Below are 15,359 nucleotides of genomic sequence, written 5' to 3'. Positions count from 1 at the left end.
CCAGGCTGGGATTTCTGTTTATTGAGGCGATGCTGAGAGGCACCCCAGGGGACTGCACCAAGGCACGGTGGCACTGGGGGTGTGCAAGGACCCCCAAGGAAGCAACACCACAGTGGTGTAGAAGCAGTGGGTCCCTCAGGCCTTGCCAGGATCCTCCTTGAGTGTCACTGTGCGGTTGAACACCATCTGGGAAGAAACAGAGGGTCTGCTCAGAGCTCCATTGCGGGCAGGGGGTGCTCACAGAAGTGTGTGCAGGCTGCCTCACTGCCCCCATCCCACACAGCTCACCTTTCCCTCCTCGCTGTCGGGATCCACGGAGAAGTAGCCCAGGCGCTCAAACTGGAACTTGTCAAAGGGTCGAGCGGAGTGAACAGAGCTGTCGACCAGGGCATTGTGCACCACACGCAGGGAGTCCTGGCAGGGGGGACAGCTCAGCCAGCACCCCTACCCTTCTGTCCTCTCCACAGCCCAGTTTCCCCCAGCTCCTCTTCTCCCGGAGACAAAATAAGGCCTTGCCCCAAGAGACGTAGGGTGTACATGGAAGTGGGTGCCTCAGGACTGGGTGCAGGAGGTCCCTACTTTCCCCCCAGACCCATAACCTCAGCTGCCACTACTCACAGGGTTGAGGTCACTCAGAAAGCCACCAGGTACCTCCGATGGATCCTCAGGATTTTTGTGCAAAAACCTGTCACGAGATAAGAGTCTTATCCCAAAACTGCCAAATGAGGAGACATGGTGCCGCTCATGGGACCCCAGAGCATCACCTTCCCCACCAAAGATCTGGACAGACTCCAGCAGGGCCTGCTGCTGTACAGCTGCGTTGCTGCTCCATCACTGCTGAGCTTGCGCTGGCCTCAGTTGGCAGCCAGATACTCACAGTCGCTCATAGAGCCGCACTTCACAGGCCAGTGGCACCGACACCCAGTGAATGAAAGCTTTGGGCTTTTCCGCCACATCCGACTTGGTGCAGGTCACCTCCAGTTCAATGACACGCCCACTGACATCCTGAGGGAGAGGAGATGACCTAAGCTGTCAGGCAACAGTCTTATCCCATATGGCAGGCCTGGGGCTGAACCCCCAGCCCCACAGCTCAGGGACACCTTGTTCTCCACTGTGAGGCAAAGGGCAGGCAGAGAGCAGCCACACAGTGGCTGAGTCCTCACTGTGTCCAGAGCATCCACAGTTAGATGACCATTGCTGCTCTTCCCTACTGGGGCATGGTCATGTCCTAACATTCCACAGCCCAACCTCACGTCACTAGTACCCACAGCCACGCACCTTGATGACATTCTGGACGGTGATGACATAACCAGTGTGGCGCAGCCCCACTGGCTGTCCGGGGGCCAGGCGCTTGTAGCCCTTGTCTGCCTCCTGTAAGAGAGTTCACAGCTGCATGAGGGGTCCCAGCATGGGCAGCAGGTCCCCCCTCCAGCACGCCTCTCTGCCCCTACTCCTGCCATCCCAGGGATCAGTGATCCCAGGGCTGTTTGAACTTCCATGTTGCTGTGGGATGTTCCCACAGACAGGCCAGGTTGAGCAACATTGGCAGAATCTGAACAGTGCCCATCAGAGCTGCTGGCCCATTTGGGAGTCACAGTCAAGTGCTCAACACCCACCCGTGACCTCTGTTTGCAGCACCAACACCACTTCCAGTGCTGCCAGGCTCCTACTGCACAAGCTATAGCTCCAAGAGTGAAGGTAGTATAGTCCAGTGGGCCTGGCTTACCTCCCTGAAGTCTGTCTCCTCAATGTAGAGGGTCTGGTGGAAGGGCACTTTGTGAAAACCACGGCTCTCATCAGCTGGAAAGTTGGGCACAAGAACCTCCAGTGCCTGGGGAGAAAGAAGGTGTGAATGCTGATCTCAAGGAATACCACTCCCACAACAGCCCATGACAGTCTCACCTTTGGAGCAGGGAAGTTGGTGATGGTGACCTTGAGGGGCTCCAAGACAGCCATGGCACGGGGGGCCTGCTCATTCAGCACCTCACGTGCACAAGCCTCCAGCAGATGCGGCTCCATTGTCGCCTGGGCAACTGTCACACCAACCTGGGGAACAGGGTGCTGTGACCATGCAGGCCAGGGGATGCAGCCATCTGCCCTGTCCCATCCTATCTGAAGCCTACCCGTGCACAAAAGTTGTTGATGGCCTCGGGAGGGAAGCCTCGCCGGCGCAGGGCTGTCAGTGTGAAGAGACGTGGGTCATCCCAGTCCCTGAGAAAAGACTGGTGTGACAACCAGGCATGCTCTGGGTGAGCCCCATCATGGCAGCTGGCCCTGCACCTACCTCACAGCACCTGTCTCCACCAGGCGGATGATCTTTCTCTTGGAGACGACAGTGTAGAGCAGGTTCAGGCGTCCATATTCCCACTGCACAGGGCAGTAAACATCCAGAGCGTTGCACAGCCAGAAGTAGGAGGAGCGCCTGTAAGGGAGGTACAGGCACAGCCCAGCTCAGCCCCATGGACATGCTGTCCCCCAGCTCTGTAGCAGCCACCAGATGCTGCTCCCAGGTCTAGCTCAGCCCTGGGCCATGATATGAACGGTGCTCACCTGGCCTGGAACTCCTTGGTGCAGAGGGAGTGCGTGATGTGCTCAATGGAGTCGCAGAGACAGTGTGTGTAGTCATACGTGGGATAGATGCACCTGCAAGGAACAGACACAGTCAGCTCAGGGCAGAGCACTGTGCTGCTCCACTCCTGACACCTCCTCACTCCCAGAAAATCCAGACGCATCCCCACCATATGTGCCAAGACACAGCAGGCCCTCCCTACCACTTGTCCCCAGTGCGGTGGTGTGGAGTGAACTTGACACGGTAGGCAACAGGATCCATTTTCCCATCCTCCATCACCAGCTTCATCCTCAGTGTGGCTTCCCCCTCCCCAAACTTGCCCTTTCTCATGTCCTGTGGAGAGGAAGAAAGCTGTCAGCTGAGCCACAGATCCAGCGCCCATAGGCATGCAGCACTTGCCCCAACCAGGAGTACCTCAAAGAGCAGGAGCGACTCCTCCACAGGCCGGTCCCGCCACGGTGAGGGGGGTGGGTTGTGGCCCTTGATCTCCTCAACCTTCTGATGGCAGACATATGCCTGACCCCTGCAGAAGGGAAATGCGATCACCAGACATGAGTGACCCATCCCCTGGGCAAGGGGGAGCTCTGGCCACAGTGCAGGACATCAATACCACCCTGGCACATTTCTCCTGCCCCACATGCTCACCTGCGGATGAGCTCCAGGGCCCAGGTGTAGAGCTGGTCAAAGTAATCTGACGCATGTGTCACTGCATAAGGCTGGTAGCCTGTGGGCATGGGTGAAATGGAACAGGTTGGAGGGCCCAAAGGCCCAGCAGCAAGACCTGAATGCAGAGGTGTCCCTGGCACCTGGCTTGATTCTGCCCTCCTCATCCCAAGCCATACCCAACCACTCCACCATCTCCCGGATGGCTGTAAAGTACTTCTCCTCCTCCTTCTCGGGGTTGGTGTCGTCATAGCGCAAGAAGCACACACCACCATTGGCCTGGGGATGAAGAGACAGTGAGCAGTTTCTCCCTGAGGGACCACAGGGCCAGGCCAGCAGCAAAGCAGCAGGGAAAAGCAGGGGTGGCTTGGTGCTTTTTACCTTGGCATAGCCAAAGTTGAAGTTAATGGCCTTGGCATGGCCAATGTGCAAGATCCCGTTAGGCTCAGGAGGGAAGCGTGTCCGTACCTGAAGAGGCAAAGGGGACATCTCTGTCCTTCAGCAGGAGACTTTTACATTCCCTGACAGCAGTGACATTGACACGAGCCCCTGGCAATCCTGCAGAGCACCCCATGCTGTGTGGGTGCTGCCTCTGGCCTTACCCTCTGTGAGCTGCTTGTTCCTCACCCACCTGAACTGTGTCACTCTCACATGAAACCACTGGGCTGTGGGACATGGCCTCACCTGCCCACCCGTGATTGCCAGGTGCTGCTTCAGCAGGGCCATTGTGTTGGGCGTCATCACGTAGCCCACAGTCTTGTAGTTCTCTCCTGCAGGCAGAGGACGCTCAGGGCTGCAGCACTGCCCAAACAGTGCCAAGCCCAGCAGCCAGGGAGAAAGGACACAGGACCTGTCCAGTCCTCTGGAGCATGGAGAGCTGGGACCAGGCACAGAGCGAGTGGAGTGGCCTCACACATGGCAGCAGCTCCTCACACTCACCTGGCTTATGGAACTTCAGGGCTTCTCCCCGCAACTGCTCCAGCAGCGACTGTGTCTCTGTGCCCATGTCACCTGCAGGAAGATGGGGCTGAGCTCCCTGATCACAGCTCCCAGGGCCCAGCTCAGAAGCAGGCCCAGCAGGAACCAAAGGGCTGGGGAAGAGGATGGTCTCATACCGTTCTCCACGACAGGCACCTTCTGTTTCTCTGCTGGGGCCGCACGGGCCTTTGCCACCTGCAGAGACCAGCACAGCATCCTGAGTGCCCAGCTGTGGCATATACCTTCCCCTCCTGGCCCAGCCTACTGTCCCCAGTGCTCCCAGACCTCTACCCATGGTGGCAGCTCAGCCCAGAGCAGGTACTTGGGACCTTGCCTGGACACTTTGCAAGAAAATACCATCCAAGTCTCCAGCCTCCCCTTCTCCTTACCTTTGGTTTCTTTTCCAGGTCAGCTTCTGTCTTTGGTCCAAGCAAATGTAGCACCTGGAGAAGAGTGACAGAGTCAGGAGTCAAAAAGGCTCCCTGTGTCCTAAGGCCTGGAAGTGTCCTGTCCAGCCACCACTCCACTCACCCTGTCTGCACCTCAGTGGGGCAGGCTGTCCCCAGCAGTGGGCCCTCTAGGGGACTGGCTGACAGGTCCCACACCAGTCACAACACACAGCACACCCAGAGGACCACAGCAGCACCTGATGCAGTAACCTCGCACCTACCTGCAGGTCCACCTCGTTCTTGATGGTCTTTCCGTCTGCCCACCGCAGCTGGTTCCGTGCCTCCCCTGCAGACAGGGCACCCCGTGGGCAAGGGGCAGGGCCCAAGCCCGGGGGAGCTTCAGCCTGGCTACCGATGCAGACACCCTTTGCCTCAGGGCTGTCTCTGTTGCTGAATGCTATGGCCCTGCCTGTGCCAGGGATCTGGCAGGATGGCTTCTCCCCATGGCAAAGGGCTGGCTCTCAGGATTTAGGGGAGCAGAGAGTGGCACTGGCAGTCAGGCACAGGGATGTGACAGCCACCAGCACCAGGCAGGGGCTGCCCTGGTTTCACTACTCACCCATCAGCAGCCCCATGTTGAAGTGGTAGCGCTCTGCCAGAAGCTCTGCTCGGTGCTTGCTGATCACAGCCTCCACCTGTGAGCAGCACAGGGACACCAGGGTGAGCAAGGCAGGCAGGAGCACAGCAAGAGCCAGTCCAATGTCCCTTGTGCTGTCTCCACAGGGTGACAGCCCCACTCACCGCTTCCTCGATCTGCTCAGGGGTGATGCAGACCCCCACACCACAAGCCCGCTCAAAGTCTGCCACGTCCAGGGGCTCCAAGGGGTGGCTCCTCACGTACTCCAGGGCAGCTTGGGACAGAGCAGAGATGAAGAGCGGGGCCCCGGGACCGGAGCCGGGGTCAGGTGGGGCTGGGGCCGCACGGTACCGCTGAGCTGCAGGTCGGTGAGGATCTCCCTGCGAGCGATGTAGCCGACGAGGAAGCCGAGGTGCTTCGGGTCCTTGAGGCGGGCGGCCGTGTTGTACAGCAGTGTCCCGGTGGCCTTGTCCAGCGCCGGGCCCAGCGCACTCCGAGCCTGTCGCCGCCCGGAGGAGCGTCAGGGCAGGACCTGGGCCCGAGCCCGAGCCCCGGCGAACCGGCGGCACCGGGCACCGGACTGGGACAGGGGAGTGCCGAGGGCCGAGGCCGCTCGGCGGGATCGGGAGGAGGCGAAGCCGGGGGGTCCCGGGAAGGCTGGGGTCGAGGGGGTGACAGCGGGACCACTGTGCCAATGTACCCGGGTGACACCGGGGATCCGGGTACCGGGTCCCGGCGGTGACACAGGTACCGGGATAGCAAGTTCCCAGGGTGGCCGGGTCCCGAGTTGACATCGGAGTGACGGGCTACTGGGGATCGAGAACCGGGGACCAAGGTGCGGGCCCGCGGCGGACGCACCTGCAGCACAGCCCGGCGTAGCAGCGCGCTGAGTGTCCCGTTGCGTAGCGTCTCGCGCGCTTTGGCCTCGCTGAGGCCGATCCCGGTGAACAGCCCCAGCGCCTCCTCCGCCTCCTCAGCCGCCATCGTCGCCGCCGCCGCCGCCATGCTGCCACCGCCGCCCGGGAGCGGCTCCGTGTACAGCCAACCGGCAGTAAGAGCGCTTCGTCCCGGCCAATGGGAGGGGTGCACCGGCGCCGCTCGGGCCAATGGGCGCGCGGGAGGCGGGCTCAGCGCGCGGGCCGGTTGCATCATTTAAAGAGACCGGCGGCGGCGGCGGCCACGTGGGGGGCGGGGCTGGAGGTGGGTCTGGGGGCGGAGCACGTGTCAGATCCCGCCCCCGGTGCGCCCGTCTCCCGGCGTTTTGTGCTCCGCGGCCGGCGCCCGCACCTCCGGTGTGTCCTCTGTATCTCCGCTTGCCCCGACAGCCCCGGGCACGGGTCCTGCGAAGGGCCCGCGGGGACCCACGTGCCCAAGGTCTTGGGGTGGAGAGCGGGTCGCGGGGGCGGCCTCGGCAAGTTTTATGCGGAGCCAGGCCGGCTCGGTGTCCCCGGCTCCCCTGGGTCGTGCGTGGTCCCTTGGCCCCGCCAGCAAACTGTCCGTCCTCTTCCCTCCTCCCCTGCCCCCCTCGCTGCCCTAGTGCACCCCTCATCCCAGTGTCCCCAGATTTCCCCACACCCGTGGAACTTTGGCTGCCTGAGACCAGTGTCCTCCTGCCCCCCCCGCCAGGTCCGATGTCTTGTTCAGTCTGGTACACCCAGCTCCCAGCTCTCCCCTTTGCTCCGCCAGCTTCTCCAGCCTGATATTCTCTAGCTCTTCCGGCCCGGTGCCTCTCCAGTCCCATGTCCCCCTCCAGCCCGGTGTCCTTCAGAACCTCACGTTTTCTGCCTCAGCCCGGGAGTCGCCGCCCCAGCCCGATATCCACCCCTCTCCAGCTTGATGTCTTCTCTTAGCTCAGTGCCTCCCTAGCCCAGTGTCACATTCATCCTACTCCCACCTCAGCCCGAGTAGCAGCAGATTCGAGTGGTTGGAGAAGAGGGTTTATTGGAAATACTGGGTGAGAAGAGGCACTGGCAGGTCCTGCCAGCCAAAGCCACCGGACACAACCAGACAAGGCAGGCCCTGGCTCCTCCATGGGTGGGTGCTGGAGTCAACGCTGGTGTAACTGTGAGTCCCACACTGCGGAGGGGACAGCCATTGCTTAGCACTGGCACGGAGCTATAGTTCCATCCTGGTGCCAGGTACTGTGTCTGCCCCCTTGGTGGCTGCCTGCTCCTTGCCTGTAGCTGGCAATGGCTTTAAGCTATAGCGGGCACTGATATTGGTACCTGAGACGCTGCGGTACTCGCCCATCTCCGTGCGGACATTCTCGTTCTGGGTGATGGTGAGCAGGACCGGGACGGAAAGCGTCACCTCCTTCCGAAGGACTTGGATGCTGAGTGCTGTGCGCGGGGGGATCTTCGCCGGCAGCTGCACCTCCACGCGCTGCCGGCGAATGCTGGTTTCGCTGCGCCCTTTCTGCACCGTAAAGATGTTGGAGGCTTCCACGGTCAGCGTGAAGGAGAGTCCGGCTTTGAGGCTGGTGGCATTGCTGAAGTGGAAGCTCTGCCAGAGTGTGGTGCCGTACTCCCGGCTGCTGCTGGCTGCCAGCGCCTGCTCCGACTCTGTCTCGTTCACCCCCTCAATCTCATCCACCAGCACCTCCCGCTCCTCCTCCACCCGCTTCTGTTCCCAAAGAAGACGTGCTGAGACCAGGGGCCGCCCGGGCCGTAGCGGGCGCAGGTGGGACAGCCGAGACTGAAAATTCAGCTCCAGTTTGTAATCAGCGAGATGCTCGCCAGGCCATGCCAGGCAGTGCCAGCCGCCCCGGTCGGGATGCTGGTAGAGCAGCCAGACACCTCGCTGCACCATGTGGGAGGCCACCCGGTCATTGAAGTACCCGTACGCCAAGTTGGTCTCCTCTGTCACCACCTTGCAGGCACCTTGGAAGTTAGGGTGCTCGTAGAGGGTGATCTGGGGGTCCCCCAGGTCATGGTGCACAAGGCGCAGTGCCGAGAAGCTGTTGGGCCGATCCACAGAGGCGTACTCGCCCTCCTCGAAGGCATACGATTCCCCCTCATATTTGGGATCTGTGTAGGCAATCCACGGCTGCCCCTCCACCTTCAGAGAGGCGATGCAGTTCCCAAAATCCAGCTCATGCAGGTCAGGCACATCGCATGTGAACTCGCGGCTCAGCCCCTCAAAGTTGGCACGCTCGTACACCGTGATCCGGTTCATGGTGCTGTGGGTGCCTGCCCCTGTGAGGGCACAACGTGGGGCACGTCCCCTCCTGTGGGGTCACGCAGGTGCTACAGGAGACCCGTGAGAAAAGCCCAGCCAGCAAAGGCAAACCTCGGCGCCCCTTTAGCCCTTGCCCTCTGCCTTTCCTTTGCCCACCTCTGCCTGGTCCCCGTGCTCTCACCGTCTGCGCTGGCAACACCCCGCAGCTGTGCCTTTTAGGAAGGGCTGGTGGGAGCAGGGCGTGCTGCGTCACGAAGCGAAGGCGATGACAGTGCTCGCCCCCACACTCTGCACCCAACCGTGTCCCCACTTTGGTGCTGGGGAGCCAGGCAGGCCCCGCACGGCAGTCGACACACCGGGATGCCAGCCGGTCCCACAGACCAGCCCTGCCGGAAAGTCCTGCCGTGCCCCAGGCAGGTGAGACTGTGCTGAAGAGTCACTGCCAATTATCAGTGATGCTTCCGCCCTGCCCCTGCTAATTACAGCGTGCATTGCCGGTGGGGCAGGAACTGCTGGCTCACCCCACTAGGGTGAAAGGTTATTGTGGTGGGGCACCCCAAAACAGAAGCCTCCTGGTGATCCCAGCAATTGGATATGAACACCTGGCATGGTGGAACTGCTCCGACTCTGTCTCTGAGGATGGCTGGGGCAGACGGGGACACTTCTTCCCCCTTTGTCACTTCATGGGGGGCCAAGGCACTGCTGGGATGGGATGCTGGGCACAGCAGGACATTGACATCAAATCAAGGCATTGGAAGGCAGCCACTCCAAGCACAGCATGCTGGTGGTTTCCTCCAGGCTCCATGCAGGTTCCCATGGCACAAACTGGAGCTGGCATTCCTGGAGCTACTGGTATGGGGCACAGGGCACGTGCACTCCCTAGCTGGCACCCCACTGAGACAGGGCTCAGGCAGCTCATGGGTTCTGGGGCACACTAAGCCTTTGACTTCTTCTGGCTACATGCCCATCCACTTGTCCACACAGCCCTCACCAGCCCAGGGCTGTTCCCAAGGCACAGTGCATGGAGTGGAGAGCCACAAAGCCGATATGAAAAGCTCCCAGTGCAGTACAGCTGGATCCTGACCCACCCCTTGGGGACAGTCAGGACCTCAAAAGTCTCAGCTATAATCTGCTTCTTGGGGCTGGTAAGCAAGGTCAGCCCTGGTTGCAAACCCCAGATCCACAGGGGTTTGGTACAGCCTGTGGGCACTTACATCCTGTGATGGAGAAGGATGGAGACCCCATTGCTTCAACAGCATGTCCCCCTCAAGTCACCCAAGAGAGGAACCCAAGTGTCCCTGAATTCCTGAAGCCTATTCTCTTCAAACCTCTGTCCCCCAAAGGGCAGTGCCACCCCACACCTCGCCCCTCAGTTGTCCGCTGCTAGTGCCCCGCTTCCCCTGCCTGCAGTGCCAGGACTGCCAGGGTCTCCCAGTTTATTGCCAGATGTCGGGGCGGTTGGGGTTACACCAGACAAACGCTACGGGAAGCAGTTAGTGAGTGGGGGGCCATGGGGGCCGCGGGCAGGGGCCAGGGAAGGGCTGTCCCACTCACTCCCCCAGCCGGCGGCCTCCCTGCCTTCCCCCCGGGCCGCCACGCTCCCCCGCGCCGGGGACCCCTCCTGTGCCCCGCGGCTGCCCTGGCTCCGTGGCCCCCAGCACCCCCCACCTCGCTGTGTTCACCCCCCTGCAGCGAGGCCGGCGGCCAGGGCGGCGCGGGGGGCACGGGGCAGCGTGGGTGGGAGGCGGTGCTGGCATTATTGCTATGGCAGGCGGGAGCAGCGCGACCCTCCCCACGCTCAGATCACAGTCTCGAAGAGCGTCGCCTTCTCCTTGGGGGGCTCTGGGGCCAGCAGTTTGGCTTCTGCCTCTGGCGTCAGGTACTCCAGGTGGTGTTGGCCCCAGATTGGAGTGGTCAGGAGCTGCCAGCGCTGTGGGGACATCGTGTCAGCACCCAGGGACACTGGGACTGCCTGGACCCAGATTGGTGAATTCCCCGCAATGCACAGGGATAGGAAAGGGATGGGATTTCGATGCGGGTGGAGGTGAGACTGGGACAGGGAAGGGATTGAAATAGGATTGAGAAAGGGACACAGATTGCATGGGGACAGGGACGGGACTGAGACACTGACAGGATTAAAGCAGTGATGTCAGCAAGGATGGGGTTTGGGTGAGGCTGGGAATGAGACAGCAGTGGGGATGGAAATCTGATAGGAATGAGAGCAATGAAGACAGGAAGAGGACTTCGATGGGGGTGAGCCTAGGATGGGAAAGGGACTAAATGAGATTGAGAGACACAGGAATTGAAAGGATACAGTGATGGGAATGTGCACAGGATTTGGCTGCAACAGGGATAGGACTGAGACAGTGATGTAAGCATCAGTGGGAATCAGGTAAGATTGGGAATGAGACAGTGATGGGAATGGGAATGGAATTTGGGTGGGAGTGAGACAATGAGGACAGGCACATTATTTGTATGGGAATGAGACAGATGAAAACAGAGGTGGGACCTTGCTATGGATGGGACTGTGATGGCAATGTGGACAGTGGTGGCATTTGAATGTGAATCAGACAGCAATAAAAACCAGGATGAGATCTGGTGATGGATGGGACTGAGATGGCAATGTGGATGGTGGAATTTCAATAGGGCTGGGACTGGGCTGGGGACAGGACTAAGAGTGGGACAACCACGGCCAAGAATGGGGTGGAGACAGAGGCAGGAGTGATCCCACCGCACTGCCCTCACCTCGCGCAAGGAGCCTTTGCAGCGCAGGAGCTTGTAGATAACAGTGCAGGGGATGCAGAGCATGGAGGAGAGTGCCAGGACCCAGCCGATGGCTTCCCCCCACCACGGGTACACGTATGTCTTATTGTATGTCAGCGGCTTGTAGTTCACCACGTGGAACACGAAGATGCCCTGGGTGGAGAGAGGGAAGTGAGGTCCCGCGGGGCAGGGAGCTGGCGGTGACATCCCTGAAGCGTGTCACCGCCGTAGACCCCGAGGTGTGCATTCGCCCCACCGTCGTGACCCGCGTGTGCCCACAGCGGCCGCCGGGGGGCGCTCAGTGCCCGTGGCACAGCCCGGGGCGGTGGCACACGGTGTCCCCACGCGCGCTGGCCTTGCTCACCACGCAGACCAGCGGTGTCACCACAGCCCAGCACCACTTCATGACGGGCAGGGGTCGGTAGCCGATCATACGAGCCACATCGTCCATGAAGCGGTCAGCACCTGCAGGGAGGGGTGCGTCAGCGGGGGCACATGTTTCCCCCCGTGTCTCCCTCCCCGTGTCCCCCTTGCCTCACCATAGACCCAGGCAATGACCACGCACTCCCAGAAAGCCTGCCACAGCAGCGTGATCCCGCTGGCCGAGTAGTTGTCAAAGAGCTGGAATACGTACATGCCGCCCTGCCAGGAAGGTGCCCGCGTCACCAGCATTGTATTGTGCTGGCTGCCCCGCATGCCACCACACTGGCAGCCATAGCCTTGCCAGCACCGGTACCCCTCCCGGCATCCTGCGTGCCATGGGCACCCTGCTCCCAACAGCACCCCTATGCCACAGAGACCCTCATGATGTGGGCAGCTCCACTGACACGAGAGCAACAGCCCCAGTGACCTCCCACCCCTCAGTGGGACCTCATGGGATGTGATGCCTCAGGAACGGGCGCAGGTGGCCAGTGTGGGGCTGGCCGGCAGTGTCCCTGCTGCGTTCCCCACCTGTGTGACCATGGAGAGGTCAATGAGGCAGCAGATGATACAGCAGAACGCAGCGGTGAGCTCACGGCGCAGCGAGCCAGCCCCCGGCTGGGGAAACAGGTCCAGGATGCCCGTGATGAAACCCTCGACACCGACAAACTGTGGCACAAAGCAGGGCTCAGTGAGGACATGCCACCCATCCGCTCCCTGTTCCCCATCTCCCTGGTTGCCACAGCACCTGGCTGTCCAGCCCCAGCACGAGGAGCATGATGAAAAAGAGAGTGGCCCACAGTGGGGACAAGGGCATCAGCGTCACAGCTTTGGGGTAGGCGATGAAAGCCAGCCCAGGACCTGCAGGAGACTGGGGTCAGAGATGCCACTCAAGGGGTGACACAGAAAACACAGTTGGCACCCACCGTCCATCACTCACCAGACTCGGCCACCTTGGAGATGTCCACGCCTTGCTCAGAGGCCATGAAGCCGAGCACAGAGAAGACAACGAAGCCAGCAAAGAAGCTGGTGCAGCTGTTAATCACAGCCAGGATGTAGGCATCCCTGTGGGCACAGCATCCAAGGAAGTGCTGGGGGGCACTGGGGGACACACCATGGGGTCACTGGGACACACCATGGGGACTGCCTGCAGCTGGCACAGCCTTACCTGTAGCAGTTGTTGTGGAAGCGGTTGTAGCTGCCCAGTGCGGTCAGGGCGCCCAGCCCGATGGCGTAGGAGAAGAAGACCTGGGTGCCAGCATCAATCCAGACCTGGGTATGAGGGAGGGTGTCAGGTGGTGACGGGGGTACCAGGGGGGTGTGTAGCACCCAACTTCCTGCTGCTCTCCCCACTGCCCTCACCTGTGCCTCAACCAGCTTGGACCAGTCAGGTTTCAGGTAGTAGATGATGCCACCCAGCGCGCCAGGCAGTGTTACTCCGTGGACCAGCAGCAGGATGAGGACCACATACGGGAAGAGTGCCGTGAAGTAGACGATCTGAAGAGCAGTGGGTGGCCATGAGACCCCCCCAGGCCAGGTCTCTCAGTCACGTGCCACAGGTGTCCCAGCAGGACCAGAGCCTGGGAATGTCCCCAGCAGCTGGTAGCACCTCCTGGACAGATGTGGGACACGGGCCTCCCACCCCTGTGGGCTGTGGCACAGAAGAGCAGGAGCCAGCACTGCCGTGTGTTGCAGTCCCATTCGCTCATGCCAGTGGCCCTGATGCATGTTCCCTCTGCCAGTATTACCTTCCCAGTCGACTTGACACCCTTCCAGATGCAGAAGTAGACAACGACCCAGGTGGTAACCAAGCAGAGGATCATCTGCCAGTTCATCTCCCCTGGCTCGCTGAGGCCCCCAGAGAGACGCAGCACCTTGTTCCTGCAGAGTGGGGCTGTGCTGAGCACCAGCATGACACCCCCAGCCCCAAACAACATCCTCCTGGTTCCCATACTCACTCCCAAAATTCAATGACGGGTGAGCGCTTGTTGGTCATGTCGGTGCAGCTGAAGTTAGAGGTCCAAGTGCTGGCAGTGGCATTAGTGCTGACATTGTGGCACAGGTCTGGGTTGAAGAGCTCCGTGCACTGCTCTGTGTTCCAGGAGTGGCCACAGGTGGCCCAGGGCAGGGTGTCCGTCAGTGAATGCACCAGATAAAAGAGCCCCCACACTAAGATCATGATGTAGTAGGAGTTGCAGAAGAAGACGATCACCATAGAGGCCAGGCCTAAACCTGTGGCACGAGGAAGATCAGAGCCCGCAGGCACCCGTGGGCAACTGGCAGACAGCATGGAGTGGGATGTGGGGTGTTGTAGCGATGGGGGAGGACAGAGGAGAACTGACAGGGACGGGACAGGGAAAGCTGGCAGCCCTGGACAAGACAGGGGAGAGCTGGTGGGAATGGGACAGGGAAGCTGGCAGCACCAGGCAGGACAGGACAGGGTGGGGACAGCTGGCAGCATGGCACAGAACCAGGAGGGAGCCGGCAAGATACCTCTGAGGTGGGGATCCAGCAGCCGCCTGGGATCCAGCAGCATGCAGGCAGGGAGCCACAGGGGCAGGCAGGGCAGCACAGGGTGCCATGGGGCACAGGTGCAGGCAGCTGCCATCCTTGGCCGCGGCACAGGGCGGCAGTGGGACGCGGGCAAGGTGCAGGGGAGCAGGCAGGGCGTGGGCAGGGTGCTGCCAGCCCCAGCAGGCTGCGGGCAGCCAAGGCACAGTCAGGGTGCAGGCAGGGTGCCGGGGGCCCTGGGCAGGGTGCAGGGGCCACAGAAAGGGTGCAGGCAGGGCGCGGCATTACCCTTGAAGAGGGGGGCGATGTTCCAGGCGGCGATGCCCCCCTGCTTCATAAACTGTCCCAGGGCCACCTCCAAGAAGAAGATGGGGATGCCACCCACGAAGACGATGAGCAGGTAGGGGATGAGGAAGACGCCTGGGGCCGGGGGCAGGGGGCCGGCTCAGCCGCCGCCGTCCCCCCGGCCCCCCCTTTTGCTCCCCCCCTTCCCCGCGCCGCCCGCCCGGACGCAGCGAATGGCAAAGGCGCCTCCGCGCCCTCCCCTTGCCGCGATGTAGGTCAGCAGGGGCAAGTAGTGGGGGGCTCCCACGACCCCTCGCCCCGTGAGTGACTCCGGACCCCCGCGGGGTGGTTCGCGATGCCCTCGAAGGCGCAGGGCGAGCGGACCCAGCGTGGGGTGACCCCCAGGCACACACTCTGGGGCGGGAAGAGGGTGCCCCCCGCGCCGCGGGGCTCTCCCCCGCGGCGTGGGGCGAGCACGAGGCTCACCTCCGCCGTTCTTGTAGCACAGGTAGGGGAAGCGCCAGACGTTGCCCAGCCCCACGGCGAAGCCCACGCAGGACATGATGAAATCCATCTGCCGGGTCCATGTTTCCCGTTGGGGGGCGGCCTCTTTGGGGGGACCAGGGGGTCGCACCAGTGGTGCCGTCACTGTTCGCTCCTCACCCGCCGTGGGGGGCTCTGCGCCCTCCGCCCCGCCGGGGCCTTCTGCCGAGACGGGGGGAGTGGGGATGCCCACGCCGCCGTCACGCGCGCCCGTGGGGGCGCGGAGGGGGGGGAAGCACCTCCCCCCCCACGCGCCCCTCTCCGCGCGTAGGGGCGTGACGTCAGATGTCAGGCCGGCGCGTGACGTCACAATGCAGAGCGGTGACTCACCCCGCGGCGGCGGGAGGGGGCGCGCCGCGGTCGCGCGTGGCCGTGGGTCCCCCTCTCCCCCTCCCCAAGCTCTTCCCTCCCCGGCGCTCCCCGC

General features: G+C 61.9%; 3 protein-coding genes across 3 annotated transcripts; all 3 read right to left on the bottom strand.

The window, feature by feature from the left end:
* QARS1 (glutaminyl-tRNA synthetase 1) lies at positions 1-6,266 on the bottom strand. Its single transcript, XM_015640450.3, has 24 exons — positions 6,095-6,266; positions 5,588-5,735; positions 5,401-5,510; positions 5,219-5,294; positions 4,881-4,945; positions 4,600-4,653; positions 4,348-4,405; positions 4,172-4,243; positions 3,917-4,002; positions 3,614-3,700; positions 3,412-3,511; positions 3,215-3,293; positions 2,984-3,092; positions 2,772-2,902; positions 2,551-2,643; positions 2,285-2,422; positions 2,124-2,211; positions 1,903-2,046; positions 1,727-1,831; positions 1,279-1,371; positions 878-1,005; positions 619-685; positions 289-414; positions 1-186 (listed from the first exon to the last, which is right to left on the bottom strand). The coding sequence occupies exons 1-24, from the start codon at positions 6,239-6,241 to the stop codon at positions 136-138; spliced, it is 2,355 nt and encodes a 784-aa protein (XP_015495936.1). The 5' UTR covers positions 6,242-6,266; the 3' UTR covers positions 1-135.
* Positions 6,267-7,151: 885 nt separating this feature from the next.
* LOC107210493 (epidermal differentiation-specific protein-like) lies at positions 7,152-9,716 on the bottom strand. The gene has a single exon (XM_015641393.3). The coding sequence runs from the start codon at positions 8,408-8,410 to the stop codon at positions 7,352-7,354; it is 1,059 nt and encodes a 352-aa protein (XP_015496879.1). The 5' UTR covers positions 8,411-9,716; the 3' UTR covers positions 7,152-7,351.
* A 119-nt stretch (positions 9,717-9,835) lies between these two features.
* On the bottom strand, positions 9,836-15,111 carry SLC6A8 (solute carrier family 6 member 8). Its single transcript, XM_015641392.3, has 13 exons — positions 14,879-15,111; positions 14,396-14,527; positions 13,555-13,828; positions 13,345-13,477; positions 12,959-13,093; positions 12,765-12,868; positions 12,537-12,661; positions 12,345-12,457; positions 12,128-12,265; positions 11,716-11,818; positions 11,541-11,641; positions 11,159-11,329; positions 9,836-10,343 (listed from the first exon to the last, which is right to left on the bottom strand). The coding sequence occupies exons 1-13, from the start codon at positions 14,964-14,966 to the stop codon at positions 10,212-10,214; spliced, it is 1,749 nt and encodes a 582-aa protein (XP_015496878.1). The 5' UTR covers positions 14,967-15,111; the 3' UTR covers positions 9,836-10,211.
* Positions 15,112-15,359: the final 248 nt, after the last annotated feature.

The sequence above is a fragment of the Parus major genome, chromosome 12 (assembly GCF_001522545.3).
Source record: "Parus major isolate Abel chromosome 12, Parus_major1.1, whole genome shotgun sequence".
Classification (NCBI taxonomy): Eukaryota; Metazoa; Chordata; class Aves; order Passeriformes; family Paridae; genus Parus; species Parus major.
Note: the sequence above shows the minus strand (reverse complement) of the source record. Positions and strands in the feature narration are given on the sequence as shown.

Coding starts and splice junctions, on each gene's coding strand:
- QARS1 (XM_015640450.3), bottom strand. CDS start 6,241: ATGGCGGCGGCGGCGGCGACGATGGCGGCTGAGGAGGCGGAGGAGGCG. Junction 5,736..6,094: donor TACGCCGGGCTGTGCTGCAG/GTGCGTCCGCCG, acceptor GGGCGGCGACAG/GCTCGGAGTGCGCTGGGCCC. Junction 187..288: donor CCGACAGCGAGGAGGGAAAG/GTGAGCTGTGTG, acceptor GTTTCTTCCCAG/ATGGTGTTCAACCGCACAGT.
- LOC107210493 (XM_015641393.3), bottom strand. CDS start 8,410: ATGAACCGGATCACGGTGTACGAGCGTGCCAACTTTGAGGGGCTGAGC.
- SLC6A8 (XM_015641392.3), bottom strand. CDS start 14,966: ATGGATTTCATCATGTCCTGCGTGGGCTTCGCCGTGGGGCTGGGCAAC. Junction 13,094..13,344: donor GTGTCAAGTCGACTGGGAAG/GTAATACTGGCA, acceptor ACTGCTCTTCAG/ATCGTCTACTTCACGGCACT. Junction 11,819..12,127: donor ACCTCTCCATGGTCACACAG/GTGGGGAACGCA, acceptor CCTTCCTGGCAG/GGCGGCATGTACGTATTCCA.